The sequence below is a fragment of the Populus alba genome, chromosome 13 (genome assembly GCF_005239225.2).
Source record: "Populus alba chromosome 13, ASM523922v2, whole genome shotgun sequence".
Classification (NCBI taxonomy): Eukaryota; Viridiplantae; Streptophyta; class Magnoliopsida; order Malpighiales; family Salicaceae; genus Populus; species Populus alba.
The window spans coordinates 551,494-572,811 of record NC_133296.1 but is presented as its reverse complement, the minus strand read 5'-3'; the positions used below and the strand labels follow the sequence as shown (position 1 = coordinate 572,811).

General features: G+C 34.2%; 2 protein-coding genes across 4 annotated transcripts; both read right to left on the bottom strand.

Moving 5' to 3' along the window:
• Positions 1-710: 710 nt before the first annotated feature.
• On the bottom strand, positions 711-3,801 carry LOC118060937 (uncharacterized). 3 transcript variants are annotated; one of them, XM_035074256.2, is made up of 6 exons: positions 3,392-3,801; positions 2,591-2,830; positions 2,211-2,384; positions 2,019-2,125; positions 1,607-1,914; positions 711-1,521 (listed from the first exon to the last, which is right to left on the bottom strand). In XM_035074256.2, the coding sequence occupies exons 1-6, from the start codon at positions 3,566-3,568 to the stop codon at positions 905-907; spliced, it is 1,623 nt and encodes a 540-aa protein (XP_034930147.1). In that variant the 5' UTR covers positions 3,569-3,801; the 3' UTR covers positions 711-904. The 3 variants fall into 3 exon arrangements, with proteins under 3 accessions (XP_034930147.1, XP_034930149.1, XP_034930148.1); XM_035074258.2 differs by having other exon boundaries at positions 711-1,500; XM_035074257.2 differs by having other exon boundaries at positions 2,591-2,827.
• Positions 3,802-11,403: 7,602 nt separating this feature from the next.
• On the bottom strand, positions 11,404-21,308 carry LOC118060936 (lon protease homolog 1, mitochondrial). Its single transcript, XM_035074255.2, has 20 exons — positions 20,813-21,308; positions 19,268-19,333; positions 18,836-19,027; positions 18,638-18,703; positions 18,471-18,512; positions 18,235-18,357; positions 17,544-17,642; positions 16,710-16,775; positions 16,533-16,619; positions 16,329-16,368; positions 15,796-15,967; positions 15,531-15,655; positions 15,311-15,441; positions 15,069-15,173; positions 14,775-14,888; positions 14,031-14,198; positions 13,688-13,789; positions 13,230-13,487; positions 12,506-13,024; positions 11,404-12,093 (listed from the first exon to the last, which is right to left on the bottom strand). The coding sequence occupies exons 1-20, from the start codon at positions 21,146-21,148 to the stop codon at positions 11,908-11,910; spliced, it is 2,997 nt and encodes a 998-aa protein (XP_034930146.1). The 5' UTR covers positions 21,149-21,308; the 3' UTR covers positions 11,404-11,907.
• Positions 21,309-21,318: the final 10 nt, after the last annotated feature.

Here is a 21,318-nt window from a genome sequence, read left to right as displayed (position 1 = left end):
CTATTCTTGATTATTCAGGCCTTTGATACTGTGTTTTAAAAGTATTTTTTAAAAAAATTTGAATGTTTTTTTTTTTAACTTTGAATTAATATATTTTTGATGTTTTTAAATTATTTTGATATGCTGATTTTAAAAATAATTTTTAAAAAAAAAAAAATATTTTTGATATATTTTTCTAAATAAAAAATATTTTAAAAAATAATCGCAACCACACTCTTAAACAAAATTATTCAATCTCTCAGCCAGAGAACACATGCCAGGAAATCTCAAATGAAATTTTGATTGTAAATGAAGCATAATTTGCTGTACTTTGGTGGCCAAGGACATTGCTTCAGGACGTGGGGATCCTGACATTCTATTTTACGTTGGTCCCACTGAGAATCGGTGAGCTCCAAGAATGCTTGTTTGCCAATATGTTTCGAGGTGGAGAGATTTGGGCACTCTTTAACTTTCAAGCCTTCAAGCCTCCAGTCAATGCATCATTGATGCGCATGGAGGACTGGATATTTTCTTCTTTTCAAGAGTCATAGGACTGGGTATCTTGAAGTAATTTACGAGTTTCAGCTGTTAAGGACAGCCATATCTGCAGCTTTGCCAATTGCATCCATGAATTTAGGAGTTTGAAGCACTCACAAAATCATGATTCGAAGGGATTTCCAAGGATCCATGGGATGCAAAATTAAACAACAATTAATTGCAAATCAAAGGGATTGAAAATCTTTCTGAAGTTTTCAAAATTAAACAGTTTTCTAGAAACAGCTACTTTCCAAAATTTGCAGTTAGACGCAGCTTACATTTTTCAACAGCAAAAGAAAAGGGAAGAAAAGAAAATAAAATATGGCCTAATCTGATGCAATACCATCTTTACACCTATCCTATGGTTCCTACATCTAGCATTCTCATTTCAGCTCCAATTGCTGCTGTCGAAGTTTTTAACATGTCCAAACTCATCGACTGTTAGGTTAGGGTTATTGACACAATCATAGGGCAAGTTGTTCCATTGTTGAGGCATCAGCAGATTGGCAGTATGAATCTGAGGCATGCTAGTAATTGGCTGCTGCTCATAAAATTGCCCACTAATTTCATTTGCATTCTCTCCGGTACTAAATACCAAGTTCTCCTCGGCACTACTATCTTGACTGTAGAAAGTTTCCTGGGAAGCATTATTACTTTCTGGGTTAACTTTCTCGTTAAGATTGACTAATTGGTTCAGCGACATGACCCTTTCCATATGATACTTCTCATCGTAGCTTCCAACTTGCATGTCACCAAGCAATTGGTTTTCGAGGTCACTCAAAGCTTTAGCTGCATAGCTATTATTAAACTCAGCTCCCTGACCTGAACTTGTAAAGTTGTAGTTCTGCAAAGGAACAGCTGGATGCACCTCAGTTGATGGGACACCAGGAACTAGACCTTGACTCCTTGCTAAAGCATCTGTGTAATTGCTCATCCCTTGACCCCAGAGAGCTATCCTTGGACTCTCGAGGACATTGCAGGTATCTGAAGGCGAAAAATCCATGACTATGTTACCACAAAGATAGAGTTAGTTAAGCAGAACTGGAATTTTAAACAAAAAGATGTGGTTGAATATGCTGCAATATAGTACCTGATGATGGTGAAGGAATTTCCTTGAAAGATGACAAGCCTGTATGTCCATAAGGTTGAAAATGCTGAATCTGGACTGGATGTGGAGGAAAATTTGGAAAATTAAACTGCATTCCGGGGTGGATATCCTGTCCACTTCGATTAAAATCGAAAGAGATTCCTCTATTGCCGTGAAACTTAGAACGGAAGTAGGGATTTTTCAGCGTTGGAAAAGACTGCTTGCTCAATTCAAACAGCCGCGGTTCATTAAGTAGAAGCTTCTCATAGTGTTTGTCAAGGTATCCAGCAGGAAATGTAAGAAAATGCCTCCTGATAATAGAATATCACCAACTGAAAACATTAGATCTTGTAACGAAAAAAGTCCACGTATACCTACTATATCATACAAAGAGGACGATACAATTGATGTTCACCTGAAAATGGAAGCTTGCCCTCCAGTGAAGTCTGATGCTGGCTTCCAAATGGTATGTTTCCGTGGTTGCGGATCGGTTTCCTCATGGAAGGTAGGAGGCTGGTTTAACTGCAGAAAACTCAACTACATTACAATGGGAAAATCCACTAAATTGAGAAACTTAAATTTAAGCCTTAAAAAAAGCTGAAAGTACCTCAATTTGTAGAATTCCAAGCTGATTCTCCTGCATTAAAGCATTTATTCCAATTATATCATTCCATTGAATCTCAATCTTGTTTTTCAGACCCCCTTTCAAGAGTTCCCACACCAGCTTCTTTTTAGCAAAATAACATTTAGCCACTAGATCACCTTCATTTCTAGATTTTCTCTGCACACATTTCATCCAATATTATTAGAAAAAGCTCACGCAATTCATGTTAGAAGTCGTTTTAACTAGAAATGCTATGAACAGTCGCAACTGAACCGAGCCATGTACATGCGCATGTGGACCAGGGTCCTCGCACACGTCACGAATGGTAACGGAACGGATGTCCTAATCATTTCTCCTTTTCGTCAGAAGGTATTATTACCTACCTCCCAAGATCCGATTTTGATAAATGTGGCAGCAAAGTTGGAGGCCTTCAACTTCTCGGACATTTGTTGCTGACCAAAATCACTGCTAGTCCTGCTTTGGTCACTTGATTCATAGGTTGCCCCGGCTTCAACTGCTGTAGTATAGTTTGGATTCGTTATTGAGTTCATCAAGTTTGGTGTTATACTGAGATGTAAACCAAGTGGATTCAACTGCATAAGCTTTCTAGCCATCTCATCCTGCTAACAAGACAGGAACTGAATTCAACATAGCACATAGCATGTGGAAAGAAAGAAAATGGAAGGAGAGATTTTGCATGAAGAGAATGCGAACATATACTAGAATCTCACCATCCTTTCGATTAAAGCAAAAAAAATAAAATTGTATTGAATACGTTAATCAAATTCAATAAAGGAAAATCAATAACAGTAAACACCATAAAATTAATTGTATTTTATGCTAACTAAAAAGGAGGAGATGCCATAAAAAGAAGAAGAAAAATTCTGCATGTCAACATCTTAAAAAAGAGATAAATAAGAGATAAAAAGAGAGAATTGCATGCTTTGATAAAAACAAACCCCACCAAGAAATAAAGAAAAAGTATTGATGATGTTATCATAAAAAAGAAATGTATTTTCACATAGAAAATCAAGTAAAGTATACCAAGAACCATTAACCAGAGCAAGAACACCCCATGAACGTAAGAACGAGACTAAAAACTCAACTCAAAACCAAAACACTAGCAAAGAAAATGGAAAGCTTGATTCTTGAATAAAAAAGAAGGAAAAGAAGCATTTTTAAACCTGATCATGGCTCAATTTGGGTGTATCTATAATTTTCTGGTTTGCTTCAAACCCAAGCTCATTACTTTCATTATCATTATTTCCATAAAGCAATCTCTCAAAATCTTCTGAATCTTCAAAACCATTACCATTATCACCACCAGCCCACAAATGGAATCCACCATGTTCTTCAACCATGGTTTCTTTTACAAAAACCCCACTTCAGATATTTTCTTTGATTAGCTCTTGATCACATATACACTAAACTTTCAAGGTTAAAGATCAGTGTGTATGCAAAGATTGGCTCTTTAGAGAAAATAAGAAAACAGGGGACGCGAAAACAGGGGAAAACAGAACAGAGCAAATGTGAGAGTATATAGGGAGGAAGAGAGAAGTGTTTGTGTGTGGATAGGGAATAGTTGTTTATTTCCTTAAGAGAACCAATCATGAATTTATAGTAGACAAATAGGACTCTGATGACAGAAGAATCCTTGTGAGGAGCAATTTGAGGCTAGCTTGTCATCTCTCTCTCTCTCTCTCTCTCTCTCTCTCTCTCTCTCTCTCTCTCTTACCTTGATATTTTAGTTTTGTATTTGATAATTATAAATTGAAGTAAAATTGAGAACAATAAAAACAAAATATTTTTTATCTATTAGTTGTTAATGCTTTTTGTTGCATTAGATATAACAATATATTTAATATTGTAATATAAGGTTATTTTTCATTTGAAAATATATCAAAAATAAATTTTTTTTTATATTTTTTTTTAATATCAATATATCAAATTGTAAATTTTACAAAATTTTATTGCTTGATTCTTGTCCATGATGGTGTTCTAATCTAATAGTGGATAGCTACAAATGCAATTAAATTCACAACCTCATGTGTGAACAAAAATGCTTGTTAATTAAGGATGACAAGACCAAGTAATGTATGTGGCATCATTGGGTCAAATGATATTAGGTTGTCTTAAAAACAAAGGTTCCATGCAGCCATATAGGAATTAGGCTCTCATTAATAAATTAATCTAATCATATTCATTAGTTTATTATAATATGGTTATGGAGACATATAGTTAATAATTTGAAGTTTAAGTAACTATTAATTTTCTAATGTAGTGATTGATACCTATGTAGTAATTATCATTAAACTTTTGTCTTTGTATTTTATTTAAAAAAAAATCAATTCAATAATTCTTCACATCTTTATGATGCTATTAAACCTTAAATTCTTTGAGTGTCATTATGACTTGAAACAATATATTTTACCATGATTATTTTTTAGTCCATTTAAGTGAATTGTAATTAATAAAGTCCTTAACATCCAAATTTAATTGGAAATTCGATCTATATTTAAAAAAAAAAAACACATTATATTCAAGATAGATGATTCGTGTAATGTTTGATTATTATTAGGGAATTAAAAAATTAAAAACAATTAAGATAAATATATGTTTGTTCAGAGAATCAAAGAAAACAATATAAAAATAAATTTGTTTCCCAAATAATTTAAAAATAAATTTATATCCTTTCAAAATAAAAAATATAAATAAGATATGTTCCTTTTTATTTTAATTTAAAAAAAACACTAAAAAAAACAAAAATAATAAATTGTAGAAAAGGCACGTTTTTGTATTTTAAGATAAAACAAAAGGCTGATATGGCAATTGCAATATAAATATTTATGAGAATAATAATAATAATAGTTTAGAAAGAGCGTGGCATCCACATGGCCCATTGATGAGCAGCCATGGAGCCGCCATTTGGAGTGCCCTGTAAAGCCGTCACCAACTCACCATGTACATACCCGACGCAATGGTAGTTGACCCACAACCCACGTCAGCAGATTTGGGTCCCATTTTTAACTTCTTCGTCGTTAGACTTTGTTTTATCTCTTTTTTTTCTTTTTTTTTTTAAAAAAGAAAAACCACCTAGGATTATCTCGTCCAAGATTCAAATCATATGTTAAATAAATTTATCCATGGTTAAGTTCGTGTTTATCAACGTGCTGAAGTGCAGGAAGCTTAAACAAGTAAATAAAAACTCTTAAATTATATTATTTTAATAAAAAATTTAAACCCATCTATACTCGAGTTATTTTTCTAATTCACAAGTTAAACTGGATTTTATTTTATTTAATATGATATAAATTAAATACATATTTATCCACACGTGCTAAAGTGCACGAAGCTTAAACAAGTAAATAAAAAATCTAAAACTATATTATTTTAATAAAAAATTTAAACCAGCACTCCAGTTATTTTTCTAGTTGACAAGTTAAATTAAATTTTATTTTATTTAATATGGTGCAAATTATGAAAATGAAGGGGGGAATTGCAAAAACTTGGTGCAAGAAAACGAAGTGACTATCAAAGTCTTGGTGGGTACCATGGAATTGTACAAAATTGCTTAGGTAATTAACTTGGATCAGCCGACATCTTTAAAATATTGATTACTGAGCACACGTGATAAGGAGTTATTTATTTGGTGGGAGATAGAAATGATTATTCTATAGTTGTATCGTGATGATCCAATATTTTATTAGAAAGTGATAGAGCCATCATTATAGTTTAGGATTTTTCAATTTAAACCTTAAATTATAGAGCTTTACATTGTTACCTCTAATCTATTATGTTTATAATTTCTATTTTTAACTTAAAAATAATGAAAAATACATTAAAAAAATAAGATTTTGATGATATATATAAATCATTATTATTAAACTTGGTTTGACTTAATGAATTAATTTTAGATTTGAATCGAAGTCGGGCTTTACACAAATCAAATAGAAATTAATTCAATCAAACTTTGATCAACTTTATTTCTACCAGAAGATTTTAAACACAAAAAATTGGGTTAGTAAAGTTTATTGAAAGATTTCATATGGATAATACAACAACATTCAAAAGAGAAGCCAATTGAAAACAAACATGGTGTTTGATGATCTCAACACTTTAAACCCAAAATAAAAATAAAAATAGTGAGCTAAGCATTATCAAAGTTTCTTGGCACAAAAGGTGGTGCTGCCAATCACACAATCTCATGAGATCATACCTTAATTTTCCTCTCTAGGAGAGAATTAAGCGAGATGGCCACGTATTAGTGAGGTGGCAAGATTAGTGTTTCTAAGTGTCGTCGAGCATTGGAGTGCAATTTCTACATTGTCTATACGAATATGATCATTCCTAAGGAAATCCCTTAGTTGACTTTTCTTTTGATAATCTTAATTATGCTTTTTCTTCGCTTATGATCTTTTATCAAAGATTGTTATTTTGAGTGAAAAAAGATGATTTATTCTAAGAAAAAACACTTTAAAATATGTTTGTCATTGTAGTCAAAAAGTTTTTTAAAAAATATTGAATAGTTTTATTTTGTTTTCAAGTTAATTTTTTTAATTTTTATATTATTTTGATGTGCTCATGTTAGATATAAATTATAAAAATTATTATTTTAATTATTTTTTAAATAAAAAAATATTTTAAAAAAGTAATCATAACTACTAAAAAGCTATTAATCTTCTTTACCGTCAACACATCACAAAACACCTCTATTTTTTTAGGGATTGGCACGGCTAATTTTGACTAGTGATCAATTCCAGATTATATATATATATATATATATATATATATATAAACTAATTTAAAACAAAAAATCAAAAATATTTTTTAATCATAAAAACAAACTAACTCGATATTAACCAATCCCTCCTCCTTATAATGAAGTGGGCACACCTGTAATGTTGTGGAATCCATTAGCTGTAATCGGTAATTGGTGAGTAATTAAGCAAAAAGAAGGATAAGATTGAAAAAGAAAAAAAAAAGAAATAAAGAAGAGGAGGAGGATAATCTCCAAGTCTCCACTCTCCTCGAACAACTTTGGGTCATAGCATTTTAGGGTGGCTTGACTCTTCCAAGTCATGCACCCATTTCTCCACTCCCAAGGGAGCTATCATTGGCATGGATCATCACTTTCATCTTTTGAGGCCATCATTTGTGGAATAACGAGGAGGATTGAACAGTTTTGCTGGTGACAAATGATGTGCAAACATTTGTGAATTCACAAATTTGGACTTCAATTATGACATGATGGCTTTGTTCAGTCATTAATTATTGCTTATGTTAACTTTTAGAGGAAAACAAAAGACTGTAAAGTAGAAAACCTTCTCCAATTATTATGTTAAATGGGTGCTCCTCTTACTTTATAATGAAAATGACTCTTCATCTCTCCCTCCAGTCAACGTTAGTGTACTACATGCATAATTAGGTTCAAGGGATGCAGAAATTTCCCTTCCTCTTCCTTTTTTTTTTTTTATTTATTCTTTTTTTTTAGTTATTAAATACGATGTAATAGATTAACACATAAAACTCACGATCGGAGATTTAATATAGAATAAATTTTAATTTAAATAAAAAAATATTAATTTAATTAAATTTAAATGATTTAACAAATCGATATATTACATAATTATTCTAGATAAATTAACTCCAAACTTTACCAAGTTAACATCAAGAAATTCTTAAAAAAAATCAAACAATATTAGTTTTATAAATATAATTGGTCAGAGATTGATCTAATAACTCGTGGATTAACTTAATAACATTAAAGAGGAATCATTTTTCGCAAAGGAGGAATCATTTTTCAAGTAATACCCACTTTCAAATCCTAAAAGTATGATTAGTATTGAAATATATTTCCATTTATATTTTACATTTTAGGTTAGTATAGAAATCTGTATTCCATTTGAAATAAAAAGGAATTGGCTGTCTCTAAAAGCATTAACAGACTACCATCAAATATATTTCTAATTTCCCATGAACGCTATTCATCCAACAAGCTCCTATGGTGTTGTAATTCTCCTCATACACACACATATTAAAACCCAAGGACTTGTTAATTAATTTTATACACATTGCAAATCATTTATATCACTTTTGAGGCTTGATTTAGCTAGCATTGAGTTTGTTCTCTACGCTGTCGTTTTAAACCTGCGGAAGCTTTATAAAAGAAATATATTTGACATGGATGGATAAGTTTAATCATGACTTAATTTTGATATTAACAAACTAATTAAATATACCCTATAAGTTAGAATTAAAAATAACAATATATTTGGTTTTATTTTAATTATAGTTTTTGTTTAAGCCACTTCAATATTATTTAACTGATTTTTACACACTTCTAACTCGATTGGAGTTTTAAATTAAATCAGGTGGAAATTAATTAACTAGATACGATCCGATCAATCTAAAAAACAAATCAAGGTCTGGTTAAAACTCAATTTGATTTAAAAAAAAAACTTAAAACAATACCATTTGAGTATTTTTTAAAAAATCTTGAAATAATATAGTTTTTTTATCAATCTGCCCAACTCATGAGCCAATTCAATAGCAGTATCGTGTATAATAACTTTGATGTAAACCCTAGACAACAACGTAAGAGCAAATTCACATAGGTGAGGTAAGGTTAAACAGATTTCTTAATCAAAAGTCACACGTGGGGTTATGAGAGGATTTAGATATTGGATTAATTTGCTAATGGCTGCTGCTAATTGTTAATCCTTTTAATTTAATCAAGGAATGGATAATGCTTGTTAGGCGCCTACCATACATTATACACGTATGGAGGTCCAAAAATCAGTGAAAATGGCTTCCATATTTGCCACTCTCGATTCCCACATAGGCGTGCTTTTATGGGAAGAAAATTAAGAAGAGGAAAAACACAAAAGAAGGAATTATGAAAGATTCTACCTTTTGACTATAGAAATATTGCTTGTGACCTCATCACATGCTTTCTTCTGCAGAGCATAATTATATTTCAGAATGTGCATGATGGCTTGAAAATGACCCATACAAAATACATTTCTTCTTCTTCTTCTTCTTCTTCCTCCTCCTCCTCCTCTTCCTCCTTAGGGCATGGTGGAAGTATGACCAGAAATGGTCTCTCGAGTCTCTAGCCTTATCCATTTCTTTCAAGCGATGAGATCACCACTCGCACTTGGATTGGAATATTATGGTTTAAAATAGTTTGAGAGCTCATGAAAGGTGAGTTATGGCATTGAAAATCACATGGGTTTTCCCTCCCCAATATAATAGGAATATAAATGTGGAGGGTGATCCGAGTAAGAAATCTTTGTGGGGTCTTTTTTTATGGTTTATTTTTGTTGCACTATCTCCGTGATCTTGAAGGTTCATGCATTCTATCTATTGGGATCCACCTCGTAGTTTTCATGCTTTAACTACGTTCAAAATGTGGAGCTTTGGTGGGAGTTCTTGTAGCTGAGTCAGGCCTAAATCTTTGCCAAATCTCCTTAGTCATGGCAGATCCTTTCATCATTTTCATATTTTCTTGCTTTCGTTTGGATTCTTAGTCGTGCATCGTAATCCAATCAATTTAAAGAAAGTTAATAGTATGGTAGCAGATGGTTTATCGTAATAATAATAAAATTTATTTTTAGCATCATCGCATTAATAAATTTAAAAAATATATAAAAAGATAATTTTAAAATAACTTTTTAAATGATGTGTTTTAAGATTTATACAGGATCTTATTTTGGTATAAAAAAATAGAATTTTTATTACTTTATACTAACTTATTGGTAAATTATCTCATCAAGTTAATTGAGTTTGTTATTCAATACCAACTAACTGTTAAGTTATTTTATCAAGTTAATTTGAGTTTTATAACTAAACAATAATAAAAATATATTTTATCATAAATTATTTGTCATCACGAAAAATTTATTAATATAAATGACTTTAAGTAACTTCTGCGCATGTCCACTTTATAAACAGGATTAAAAGGGGAATGCTGTTTTCAAAAGGAAAAGAAATTCAAAATCTCATGATGGGAAATTATAAAAATATCAGTGATTTATTATATATATATATATAGACACACATGAGCTTTCGGATTCCTAAATCTTTTACATAGTCAAGTATGGATATTGTTGATAGGTGACAAGCATCAAACACATTAACAGAATAAAAGTACTAGGAATATAAGGGGAAAAAAACCCTAAAAGCTAATTTCCTTTTCGTTTTTCTTTTCTAAATCTTATACTGTTCTTTTCACTTTCTAGATAAATAAGGTGTTCATGAAATTCCTCTAGAAAATATTCATAATATGTTAAGATTTTTAAGAAATAACTATAGAAAGTGGTTAAGATTTTCAAATATTACTAGAATTTGTGTAAATTAATGTGAAATCTGCACTTTTGTTATGCAGTACTGAGATTGATCGTGGCTAGAAGGCTTCAACTTGATCCAGTCCATTGAAATTGAAATGACAATAGCTTTTGGAATTGTGGATGGGGTCAAGGTTGGTGAGCTCAACTGAACCTTTCTCATATGGTGTGGTGCAGAGAGAACCGAACTTCAGTCAAGATGTCAGAGTCACCAACCCACTCCATAACTGTCCAATGATGACCACAATTATTTTAGCTTCGGGTTTAGATTCACCTAGGGTCAGTCAATGGCATAAGAATGGATCCATAAGTGCACCTGTCAGGTGGTGGCGCTTGGCAGCGTGCACCTTGTACTGGATTTGGATTTTTAGGGCATGATTTTGAACTTGCGGAGGAAAAATGAAAAAAAAAAAAAAAAAAAAAAAAAAACACCTTCACTGAATTGTCCTTTTTCTTCAAGAAATTATTGGTATGGGACCCTTTACTTTCAATCAAAAAGACGTACTTCCTTTCCTTTTTCTTTTTTTGTATATGATGCGCATGCACATGGTTAAGATCCTGTGGCATGCAATAGATATATTGCTGCCTTCATTGTATGCATTTCACACTCAGCAATAGATTTGAGTCAAAGATTGAAAAACATGCTTTTCTTGATCTTGATTCACCTAAGAATTCAGGAAGCATGGTCCTCGTTGAGCCTTGAGCTACACAATGAAAGGTAATCTTCCTCCTTGATTCCATAAGCTAGGTCATTTGATATCAGGCAACATGACTTGACCAACAACTACTCAAATCAAAACAAACACAACTATCAACCAATGAATCCTTAGGAAATCATCAATAGTATGATCTACACAAGATCGATGAGCATCCATCGACAAGCGTGGGCAAATTGTTCATAGAATTTCTCATGTTATACAATCTGCAGACATAATATTACATGGAAACAAGAAAATGAAAAGAGTTGCTAGCCAACCTGTCAATAATTGTCCAAGGTAATTTTCTCGGAAAAAGATGCCTGTCGAAATGTATCAGAGACTGGCGAGGGAGGAAAAACACACAACTAAGCTGTCAATTATTGGCTCTTTTGTGGGTATCGAAATGTACAGTTCTCAAAAAGAATTATACTTTTGACAAATGGGTGGTATCAATTTACACTAATTTGAAAAGTAAAGAGACAATGACATCTCCCACCCATGTGCTGAAATCTCAGCTCTACTTTGTTCTGAGACCATCCTGATGAGAAATCCAATCATGTAGGACAAAACTGGGTTTTGTTCTCAGCAAGGGTATCAAAGTACACATACACTTCAGCTGGGGACCCAGAAAACTGTTAGCTCAAGAAGCACAAGGGTTTACTTTTTCTCATTCTCATCATATCCCAAAGCTAACTCGAATATCTGACCATAGTCATCTACAAAGTGGACATCAAGGCCTTCTTTGACATTAGGTGAAAGCTCATCAAAATCTCGCCTGTTTGCTGATGGGAATATGATGGTCTTCACCTCGCTTCTTCTTGCCGCTATTGTTTTCTCCTTGACCTGATTGTCACACGAGAAGGGAAGTACATGAGTTTATAGATTTACAAACTAAATATGATACAGCTTTCAATCAGTTACAGACTGAAGAAAATAAAATTTCATGGTCCAGCCACACAGCCTATACTAGTTGTCAATTTTCAAAATTCTGTAGTCGCAAGAATTCTCAGGATTCATACAAACATCTAAATGCCACATTTACTGGAGCACAAAAATGTGTTACAAAGAAAAATACAGCTATATGACAAGTAGTGGCATAAAACAAAACCATTCAATAAGTTGCAAAAACTAGGTCATGACCAAGGATAAACATCCTCTACTGTAAACACCTAAAAATTAGAGAGTTATGTTAGCAATCACTAAAAAGAGAAGGATAGCAAGCATGGCAAGAGAGAACGGGGTTCATATAACATACCCCACCAATGGGAAGAATTTTTCCAGTTAGGGTAACTTCCCCGGTCATTGCTAGATCTTTTCTGACAGGCTTCTTCATGGCAAGAGATAGAAAGGATGTGATCATGGTGCAACCAGCACTAGGTCCATCTTTTGGTGTGGCCCCAGCAGGAACATGAAGATGAAGCTTGGTATTAGAAAAGAAGAGGTTATCAGGTTCTTTCACAAGCAATATCCCTCTAGCAACTGTGTGAGCAATTTGGGCACTTTCTTTCATTACTTCTCCGAGTTGACCAGTAAGATTAAGGGCTCCTTTCCCATCTCCTTGCTCAACCTGAGTGGTCTCTATATACAAGGTGGAACCTCCCATTGCAGTCCATGCAAGGCCCATCACAACCCCAACTGGAGTTTGATCATAGATGCGTTCAGCATGGAAAACAGGTTTGCCAACAAAATCAGCTAAGTTTGAAGTGTCGACCAACACTTTATCAACTGCCTTAGTTCCTTCACTTTCCTCAATTTTCTCAGTTTTAGTTGTATCCTGTCAAAAGAACCAACACAAATTTGAAAGTGACAATCAAGATTTGAACAAATTGACAAGGAGAGGAGAAGAAAACACAAGGCAAATAAGAAACAACATTCCAAACATGACTTCATAAAACTCCATCTTAGCCATGCTCAAAATGCAAGTTCAGTGCCTTGAGGCTGGCACCAAATTCTCTAGCAGTATATTATCTTTCAGATACCTTTGAACCAGTAGGTTGATCAAGGGGACTCTGTACATTGTCAGGTTGCAGATCCGTCTGCACAATCTCAGCTTCCTCAGGGGTTTGATCTGTGAGCACAATTTCAGCTTCCTCGAGGGTTTCATTATTTTGTTTGTTACTGCTAACCTCTACTGATTGTGTGGAGGTTTCAATACATTCAACTTTTTCTGCATCTAGTTCTGCCACTGGAACTGCAGGTTCAATTATCGCTCCTTGCCGCACAAGTTGCAGTGCAATCTGGCAGGCAATGACAAAAAAAAATTAAGAATCAGACAAGACACATTTCATTCTTAAAATGTTTAAAATGTGTTATGCCAAAATTGCTTGCAGGTGTTCCCTGAACAAGGAATGCATGACAAAGGCAACCTCAGGGACAGTTATGAACTGAATTTTTCTCAGAGCCACAACTTTCAAGTTTAGCCACGAATTAAACAAACCTTGCGATAGATCTTTTCAATTTGCTTTTGAAGATTCCGAACTCCTGCTTCTCGGCAATAATTCTCTATCAGAGCCAGAAGAGCAGCATCAGTTACTTCAACCTGGAAACATGCAGTACTGTAAGTTTCAAAGGCAGAAGATATATTAAGCAAAATTGTCTAATAGCAGCAGGAATTAACATTTGCTAAACAAGAAATATCCTTACATCTGTTGGCTAAAATTGCATCTGAAAATGACCTATCATCTAATGATTATTTTACCATGCAAATGACATTGTGATAGAATACCAAACAAGAGAAAGATTATTCACACACACAGACATCAAGAGAGAGGGTGGGGAACCTGCTCAGGCTTGATGCCACATGCTTCGCGAGTAGCCTTCTCCAAATAATCTCTGGCAATATGCACTTTCTCGTCTGTAATATACCCAGCAATAGAAACTACCTCCATTCTATCCAGAAGGGGGTTAGGTATCGTGTCCAGAACATTTGCTGTGCACACAAAAAGAACCTGCATAAATTTTCCAAGGGATTAAGCAACAAGCTGTGGAAATTCCAAAGAAACAGAACACTACCTGACATGTTCCAACTCCTAATAACACAGCACAAATTGAACTTGCAAGATACAATAACAGGAAAAAATGCAGAATAAGATAATTTCTTGACTCCTGCACGGCACAAAAACTTTAAAACACAAGGAATGCCAAAGTTGGGCATGAGATAATGTGTGTAAGGGTGGGCATGAGACCATGTGTGTATGAGTGCAGTATAATTTTTGTAACACAGCATGACTAACCCCTAACCACCCTATAACAAGCATATAAATACTTCCAAAGTCATCACAACTCTCCCATCATTTTTCATTATCTATTTCATTGGTGCATGGATATAAAAGATGCATGGAAATGACAAATGTCAAGCATTTTTAAGGCTGAGTACTGGAGCTTTTCCAATTAAAAAAGATAACAGAACTAAAAACGAAAAAAAGGTTAGCTACTGCACTGTCTACTACAACAATGACATCCAATATAAGCAAATATGCCCAGGATAAAAACCAAAGTGCCTGCAAATCACAACATTTACCAACCTTTGATACGTCAATCGGAACATCAAGGTAGTGGTCCAGAAAATTGGCATTTTGCTCAGGGTCAAGGAGCTCCAATAAAGCACTTGCTGGATCTCCAGTGTGCCCTCTTCCCAACTGCCACAAATAAGAAAACTCATTCTCAGCAATAGGAAAACAATTCGTCATCATGAATGATTCATATTTCCATTGCAGATCTCAATATAGCTTATATGCAATGAAAGAAATATTTGGGAAAAGAAATGGAAAACAGTGACACCAAATCCAAAAGTAAATTGACCCTTCAACTGAAACTACCTTGTCAATCTCATCGATCAGAACAAGAGGGTTAGCAGTTCCTACATTTTTCAGGCACTGCACCATCTTTCCTGGCATTGCACCAATATAGGTTCGACGATGCCCCTGGATGTAATATTGTGTTAGTTAAAAGTGTTCTTCATAAAAAAGAGGAACCCTGGATGCTGGCTGGGTGATGTTATGATGCATATTGCGCATTGTCTCGCTGAGAAATAAAATAAAAAAATCAAATATTTAACCACCTTAATTTCAGCAACATCAGACAAGCCTCCTACTGAAAACCGAAAAAACTTCCGGTTTAATGCACGTGCAATTGAACGCCCAATACTAGTTTTACCCACCCCAGGTGGACCAGAGAGACAGATAATTTTTCCTGCAATGTGTTTGCAAGAAATGAGAAATTACATTTTGATGCTGCTTACTAGCAGACATTCAGATTGAAGACAATGAAGTCAAACCAACCTTGTGAGATTCCTCTTAGTTTTCCAACAGCTATAAATTCCAATATCCTTTCCTTAACATCAGTTAATCCATAATGATCCTCGTCAAGAATCTTTTGTGCCCGTAGAACATCAAAATTCTCATCGCTTCACCCAATAATAAGAACATAAAAAATCAACAATTTTTCAGACATATCAGTTACCATAACAACTCAATTAAATAGACCTTGCAATATATAATTTTTCCTTGAGGAATTTACGAGGACCAAGCTAAATGAGAAACAAACCTGTAATTTCCCCAAGGTAATGCAGTCAACCAATCTAAATAATTACGAGTGACATTAAATTCACTTGAACTAGCCTCTAAAAGCTGCAGTTTTGTGAGCTCTTCTTCTATAACTTGCAAAACATGTTCTGGGATTTTTTCCCTGTTTGGTTCAAGCCTTTCCCTGAACTTTGCTGTAGTAATGGAGCATAAATTATTTAAATGGACGCCAATACAAATAAAAGCTACAACAGATGTTATCTAGATCAATGCAATAGCCAGGAGCAATATTTAAAACAAACAAATAAAAAACTTGAGTATAACAATTTAGGACAGTCAGCAAACAAACAAAGCATTCAAACTTATGAATTATACGAATAATAGTGGCATCAGGCCTTGGCCTTGAGAGTTAATACAGCCACACCATGTAATCTATACATCCATGTTCTGGCTAAACTTAAGCTTCTCAGATTTAATAATCTTGCGAGGTTTTTAAGTGTATCACAACAAAACAGTCATGCAATTCCAACAACAGGTAATCAAAGCATAACTAACCAGAAAGTGCTGTTTTGTCATCTGTTTCCAATCCCAGTTCCTGCAATGAGGCAAGTTACATGCCAGTTAAGTCTAAAGTAAATAAATGCAACTTTATTAAATCCATTTCCTGGTTGTATTAGCCGCTAACATATTAATGATGAAGAACAAATATCTACAACAATAAGGTATTCTAGATAATAAACATGTAAGTGGACGATATACCTTCTTTATGGCTTTAAGTTGTTCATTCAACAAATAGCGGCGCTGCTCACCACTTATCTTCTCTTCAATTGCTTTTGCAATTGATTCCTAAATGCAACTCCGGAAAGTTAATGAATGAGAGTCAAAACAATGAATTTCAATACATAAAGTTGTAAAAATATGATTAATGGAGAGTACCTGGATCTTGCTGATTTCCATTTCTTTTTTCACCAACTCTAGTGTGAGTTTCAAACGTTTATACACCTACAGCAGAATGCACAAGTTATCCTGATGTAAGCAATATGAAGTGCACTTTCTACTGGCACTAGGCAAAAAAGGGATTTGAAGATCCAAAAGTTACACCAAACAAATGCTGGCATAAAATATTTCAAAGTAAATCACATGTCAAAACTGAGCTCTTGAATTGCAGCACATATTTAGCTTAAATTTCTGTAATTTCAATAGTGCTCCTATAACTACTACCAAAACAGCATTGTTTTGAACTTCTTGTTGAAAAGTAAACTCCACTGTTTTCTATAATGTTATGTACCCTTTAAGAAAAGAATCCAGACAGTGATTACAAAATCTACCATGAACAATCTGAAAAGTATACCTTATTGTAAATTGCCAGTGAATCCTCTGTTAAAACACATAAACAGGATGAACGCCTATGAATAAAAAATTTGATTGATCAATGAATAGGTTATAGATCTTTCATTAATAAGAGTCGTGATCATTCTAGGAAATCTCGTTTGAATATTTTTCAACACTTTTTAGAGTTGATGATATAATGTAATACAAACTAATAAACTAAGGCACATCTTAATATCTTTGTAAGCAAAAAAAAAGAAGAAGAAAGTTTTCAAAAACTAAAAGGAATCGATATATACCAAATGAAGTTTTTGTCAACTGAATTCCACTTTCACTGTTCCATTTTGTCTTAGAGATTTCATGTACTAAAAGAATTAAACATCACGTGAATTGCAAGTGACAAAAGGAGCTTCACCAGATTATATTTCTACTGATACTTACATCCAGCTCTTCAAGCACTTCTTGGCACTGCAACTTGTTCGCTCCTGATATTGCAGCCCCAAAATCTGCTAGCCTAGGAAAATTAAAGTCACCTACATGCTGCAAAAATTGAAAGAGAAATGAGAAGCTATTGTCAGAAAACTTGAAAAGCCAATTGATCCAATCAATAATCATCTCAACATTTTCTATATGGAACTCGACTTCAGGCAACGATAGTTGTACTGAATTACAATCATTAATACACTGCAAATTGACCACATGTGGGAAACAGTGACCAACCAGCACAAATAATTGTCTAGAACCCCCTTTTGGTTTTAACTCTTCTGTGTGATTCAAAAGGAAAACATACTCTAGTGGAAACCAAGTTACTTTGACGTGCTTCCTGTTTCATTTCTCTCTTCCTCCACTACAAATCACTATCAAAGATTGCATAGAAGCGTAGGTTTGCATTTCCGAAAGCAGCAAAAACTAGAAATTGAAAGGTAACTTAGGCTGGAGAACCAGCAATAGGATCATCACATAGTAATAAATATAAGAAATGATAAACCAATGTAATTGCAGGAAGGCTCCCATGTGCAAGAATTGCAAAGTGTTCAGATAAAGACAAGCTTTCCTAGAGCTCCAGTAAAACTATCACAGCAAAATTTGCACAGAAAAGTGATTTCACAGAAAATCTAGAGAGAGAAGAAACCTGTGTATATGTTTGAACATGATCTCTCCAAAGTGAACTTGTCTTCAGAACATCTCTCAAGGTTGATATAACCTCGAAAGATGTTGCCTTTATAACATCATCATCCTTGTTATATGGTTTGTCCTGAACAACAAGAAAAGCAAGAGAATGGATGGGAAGGTGCATGAGTATCATTTGCCTGTGTGAACCTTTAATATTGCTTCACATTCAGTCATAAAATTTAGAAAATTCAATACCTTGAGATGATCAACTTTAACAGTTAAAGGATTCTCACTGACCTGTACAACAGCCAATAATATGTCAACATAGAGAACTTTGCAATTCATGGGATAAAAGAAAAGAACAATGTAATGCTTTTTGAAAGCTTACATGAAAACAAAATGACAAGTTCATCCACACTCACCATCTCAGTTATCCGAAGTCGCCTATGACCAATAAGGATAACCTGGTCACCTTGAATAGTTGTGATCTGGAATAGCATGTTAAAGATTAAATGACAATGACACTGGTAAAATTTCTTATAGTTTCATTTATTATGAAGTAGCCATTCTTTGTGGCAATGCTAAAAAACACAGTTGAAAAATTCAGCAAAATTAGACACCTGAGCAAGTGTGCCAACTTCATGAAGACGATTATACAGATCCTTTCCCTTAAGATCATAAATATTTTTGTCTGATTCAGATCCAGTTACAACACTGGGATCAGTGTCTGGTTCGTCTTTAAGAAGAAAAGCTCCACAATATGGTGCTTGCCTTTTTCTGCTTTCTTGTAAAGCTGCCAATAATTTAGGATCCTGCACAAAAATTTAGAGCAATGGTAAGTGCTAACTGTAAATTGGAAGTTCAAAGTTTGATTTCAAAAAATCCAACAGATCAACACGCACAATGGTATCCTATGATGGAGATATTAGCAAAAATGATGTGAAAAAACAGGGTAAGAACTAGCCCTTTTTTACTCTTTTCTGTTACTTGCATGGTTAACAGACTCCCAAAATGTCAGGAAAAATCTAAAAGCATAAAGAAACATGCTATACCTTCACATAAATTGGCATGTAGAAACCAGGAAAAAGAGGTCTATGTGGCAATGGCAATGCCAGCACCTGCCAAAAGAAAAATACAAAAAGGTCAACTCAAATGCAAAAGGAACCAAAATCAGTCTCAAAACATTCACAAAATTACCACTATGGTAATAATAGAAATATGAATCACATTCAGGAAAACAAAAGTTCTTCGGATCAATAACTTGCAACATTTGAGATATAGCAGAAGAGAGTGTCCATTTCATGCATTTTACTATTTAATCCTTCAAAACTGCCTAGTCTCAATAAAAAATTTGGCATTATAGACTGAATCTGTCTCCAGACTCGAATTCATTACCAAACTAATAAACCTTCCCTCTCTAACAAGACTAAACAATTTCTATAACATCAATGTAATTCAACAAATATATCTTAATGCTATCCACCCTAGTATATCCTCTCCTTAAGCTCAAATTTCTATCAACTAATTTTCCATCCAATAATTCCTGATAGTCTCAGGGTTATCTATCTTTCAGCAGGTGTCTGAATAAATAGACTTCTAAGATAAGGTGCGCAGATGCTTGTTGAGGATTTGAATAATGCTGTTATTAAGAGATTCAACTGGGCACTACCATGAGGGTAGCTGTGAAATCGAGTGTAGTAAACTGAACATGTTCTATCCAATATGGGTAGGAGAAGACCCACGGTAATAGATCCATCTATGTAGGCAGCCCTTTCCACTACTAATCTAGCTGGTCTTGCTGATTCGCCTGTGAGCCTACTTGCCCATTCATTTTCATTGCCATTTGAACAGCCCGTTAACAGTTTTTTAAACTCATATTCTATCCCTTCTGCAATGCCCACATTCGCTAACAATTACAAAATCGCATCATAAATGCCAAAAAAGAAACTAACAATAGCAAACCAATGCACAATTATAAACCTCAAAATACTAAACAGCAGAATCATAATGCAAATGCCACTTCTCATCAACCACACAAATAAAAAAACCGTTTTAGTCACTTCCTAAACTAAGAAACTCACACTCCATTTATATTGAAATGACAATTCATAAACCAATCCTATTACCCAAGGAAAAAAACACAAAACCTCATGTTTAGACTCCAATTCATTACCAAACTAATAAAACTTCCATCTCTAACAAGCCGAAACAGTTTCCATGACACCAGCGCAATTCGACAAGTAGAGCTTAGTCCTATCCACCCTATTGTATTCTCTTCATCAAAAACCATAAACAATCACATAATCATATCAGAAATTTCATAAAAGAGTACCTTTGGCAAACCAATGCACGATTATAAACCTCAAAATGCAAAACAACGTTATCATAATCAAATTCTACTAATTGTTAACAAAACAGAAAACCAATTTCAGTCACTTCCTAAGAAAACTAAACTCAACTCTAAAACCCTAAATAACACATAAAACCCACCATTTTCCTTCACTTTCTCTAACTTCCCCACACCTTTTCAGCATCCAAACAATACCCAAAACCCCCCAAAATAAAAATAAAAAAGTTCAAAACTTTATTGAACCAACCGTTAAATAATCCTCTGGTCTAGGACTAGTAGGCACAATAGCCGAAGAATTACTGGCATCCGCAGCGCCACCTTCAGCCTCCGTCTCGCTGGCACCACTTCTGACCTCCACCTCAACAATCCCACCTCCATCGCCGCCATCTCCGGAAGAAGAATCAGAGCAAAAGAAGGCCCTTTGATAAAAACTGGGACTTTTATGCCCCCTCTGATTCAACCCAGTGAGTAAACTCAGACACTTCAGAAAGGAGCTCGGTTGCGACTCGGTGGCGACCCGGAGACATGGGGATGTAAAGTGGGTGTGAATTTGGCGAGAAGTGGAAGAGAGGAGTTTTAGCATTGTTTTTTGATGTGGAGATGTTGAAGAAAGGGAAGGGCAGAATTGGGAAATTTTGGGTTTATTGTTGTCAGTTTGGAGTCTCCATTGGAGGAGACGGAGGAGAAAGTGCTAGATGATTGTAGCAGGCAAAGCCCTGCATAAACCCTTTTTTAAGCTGCGTGTGTTTCTTG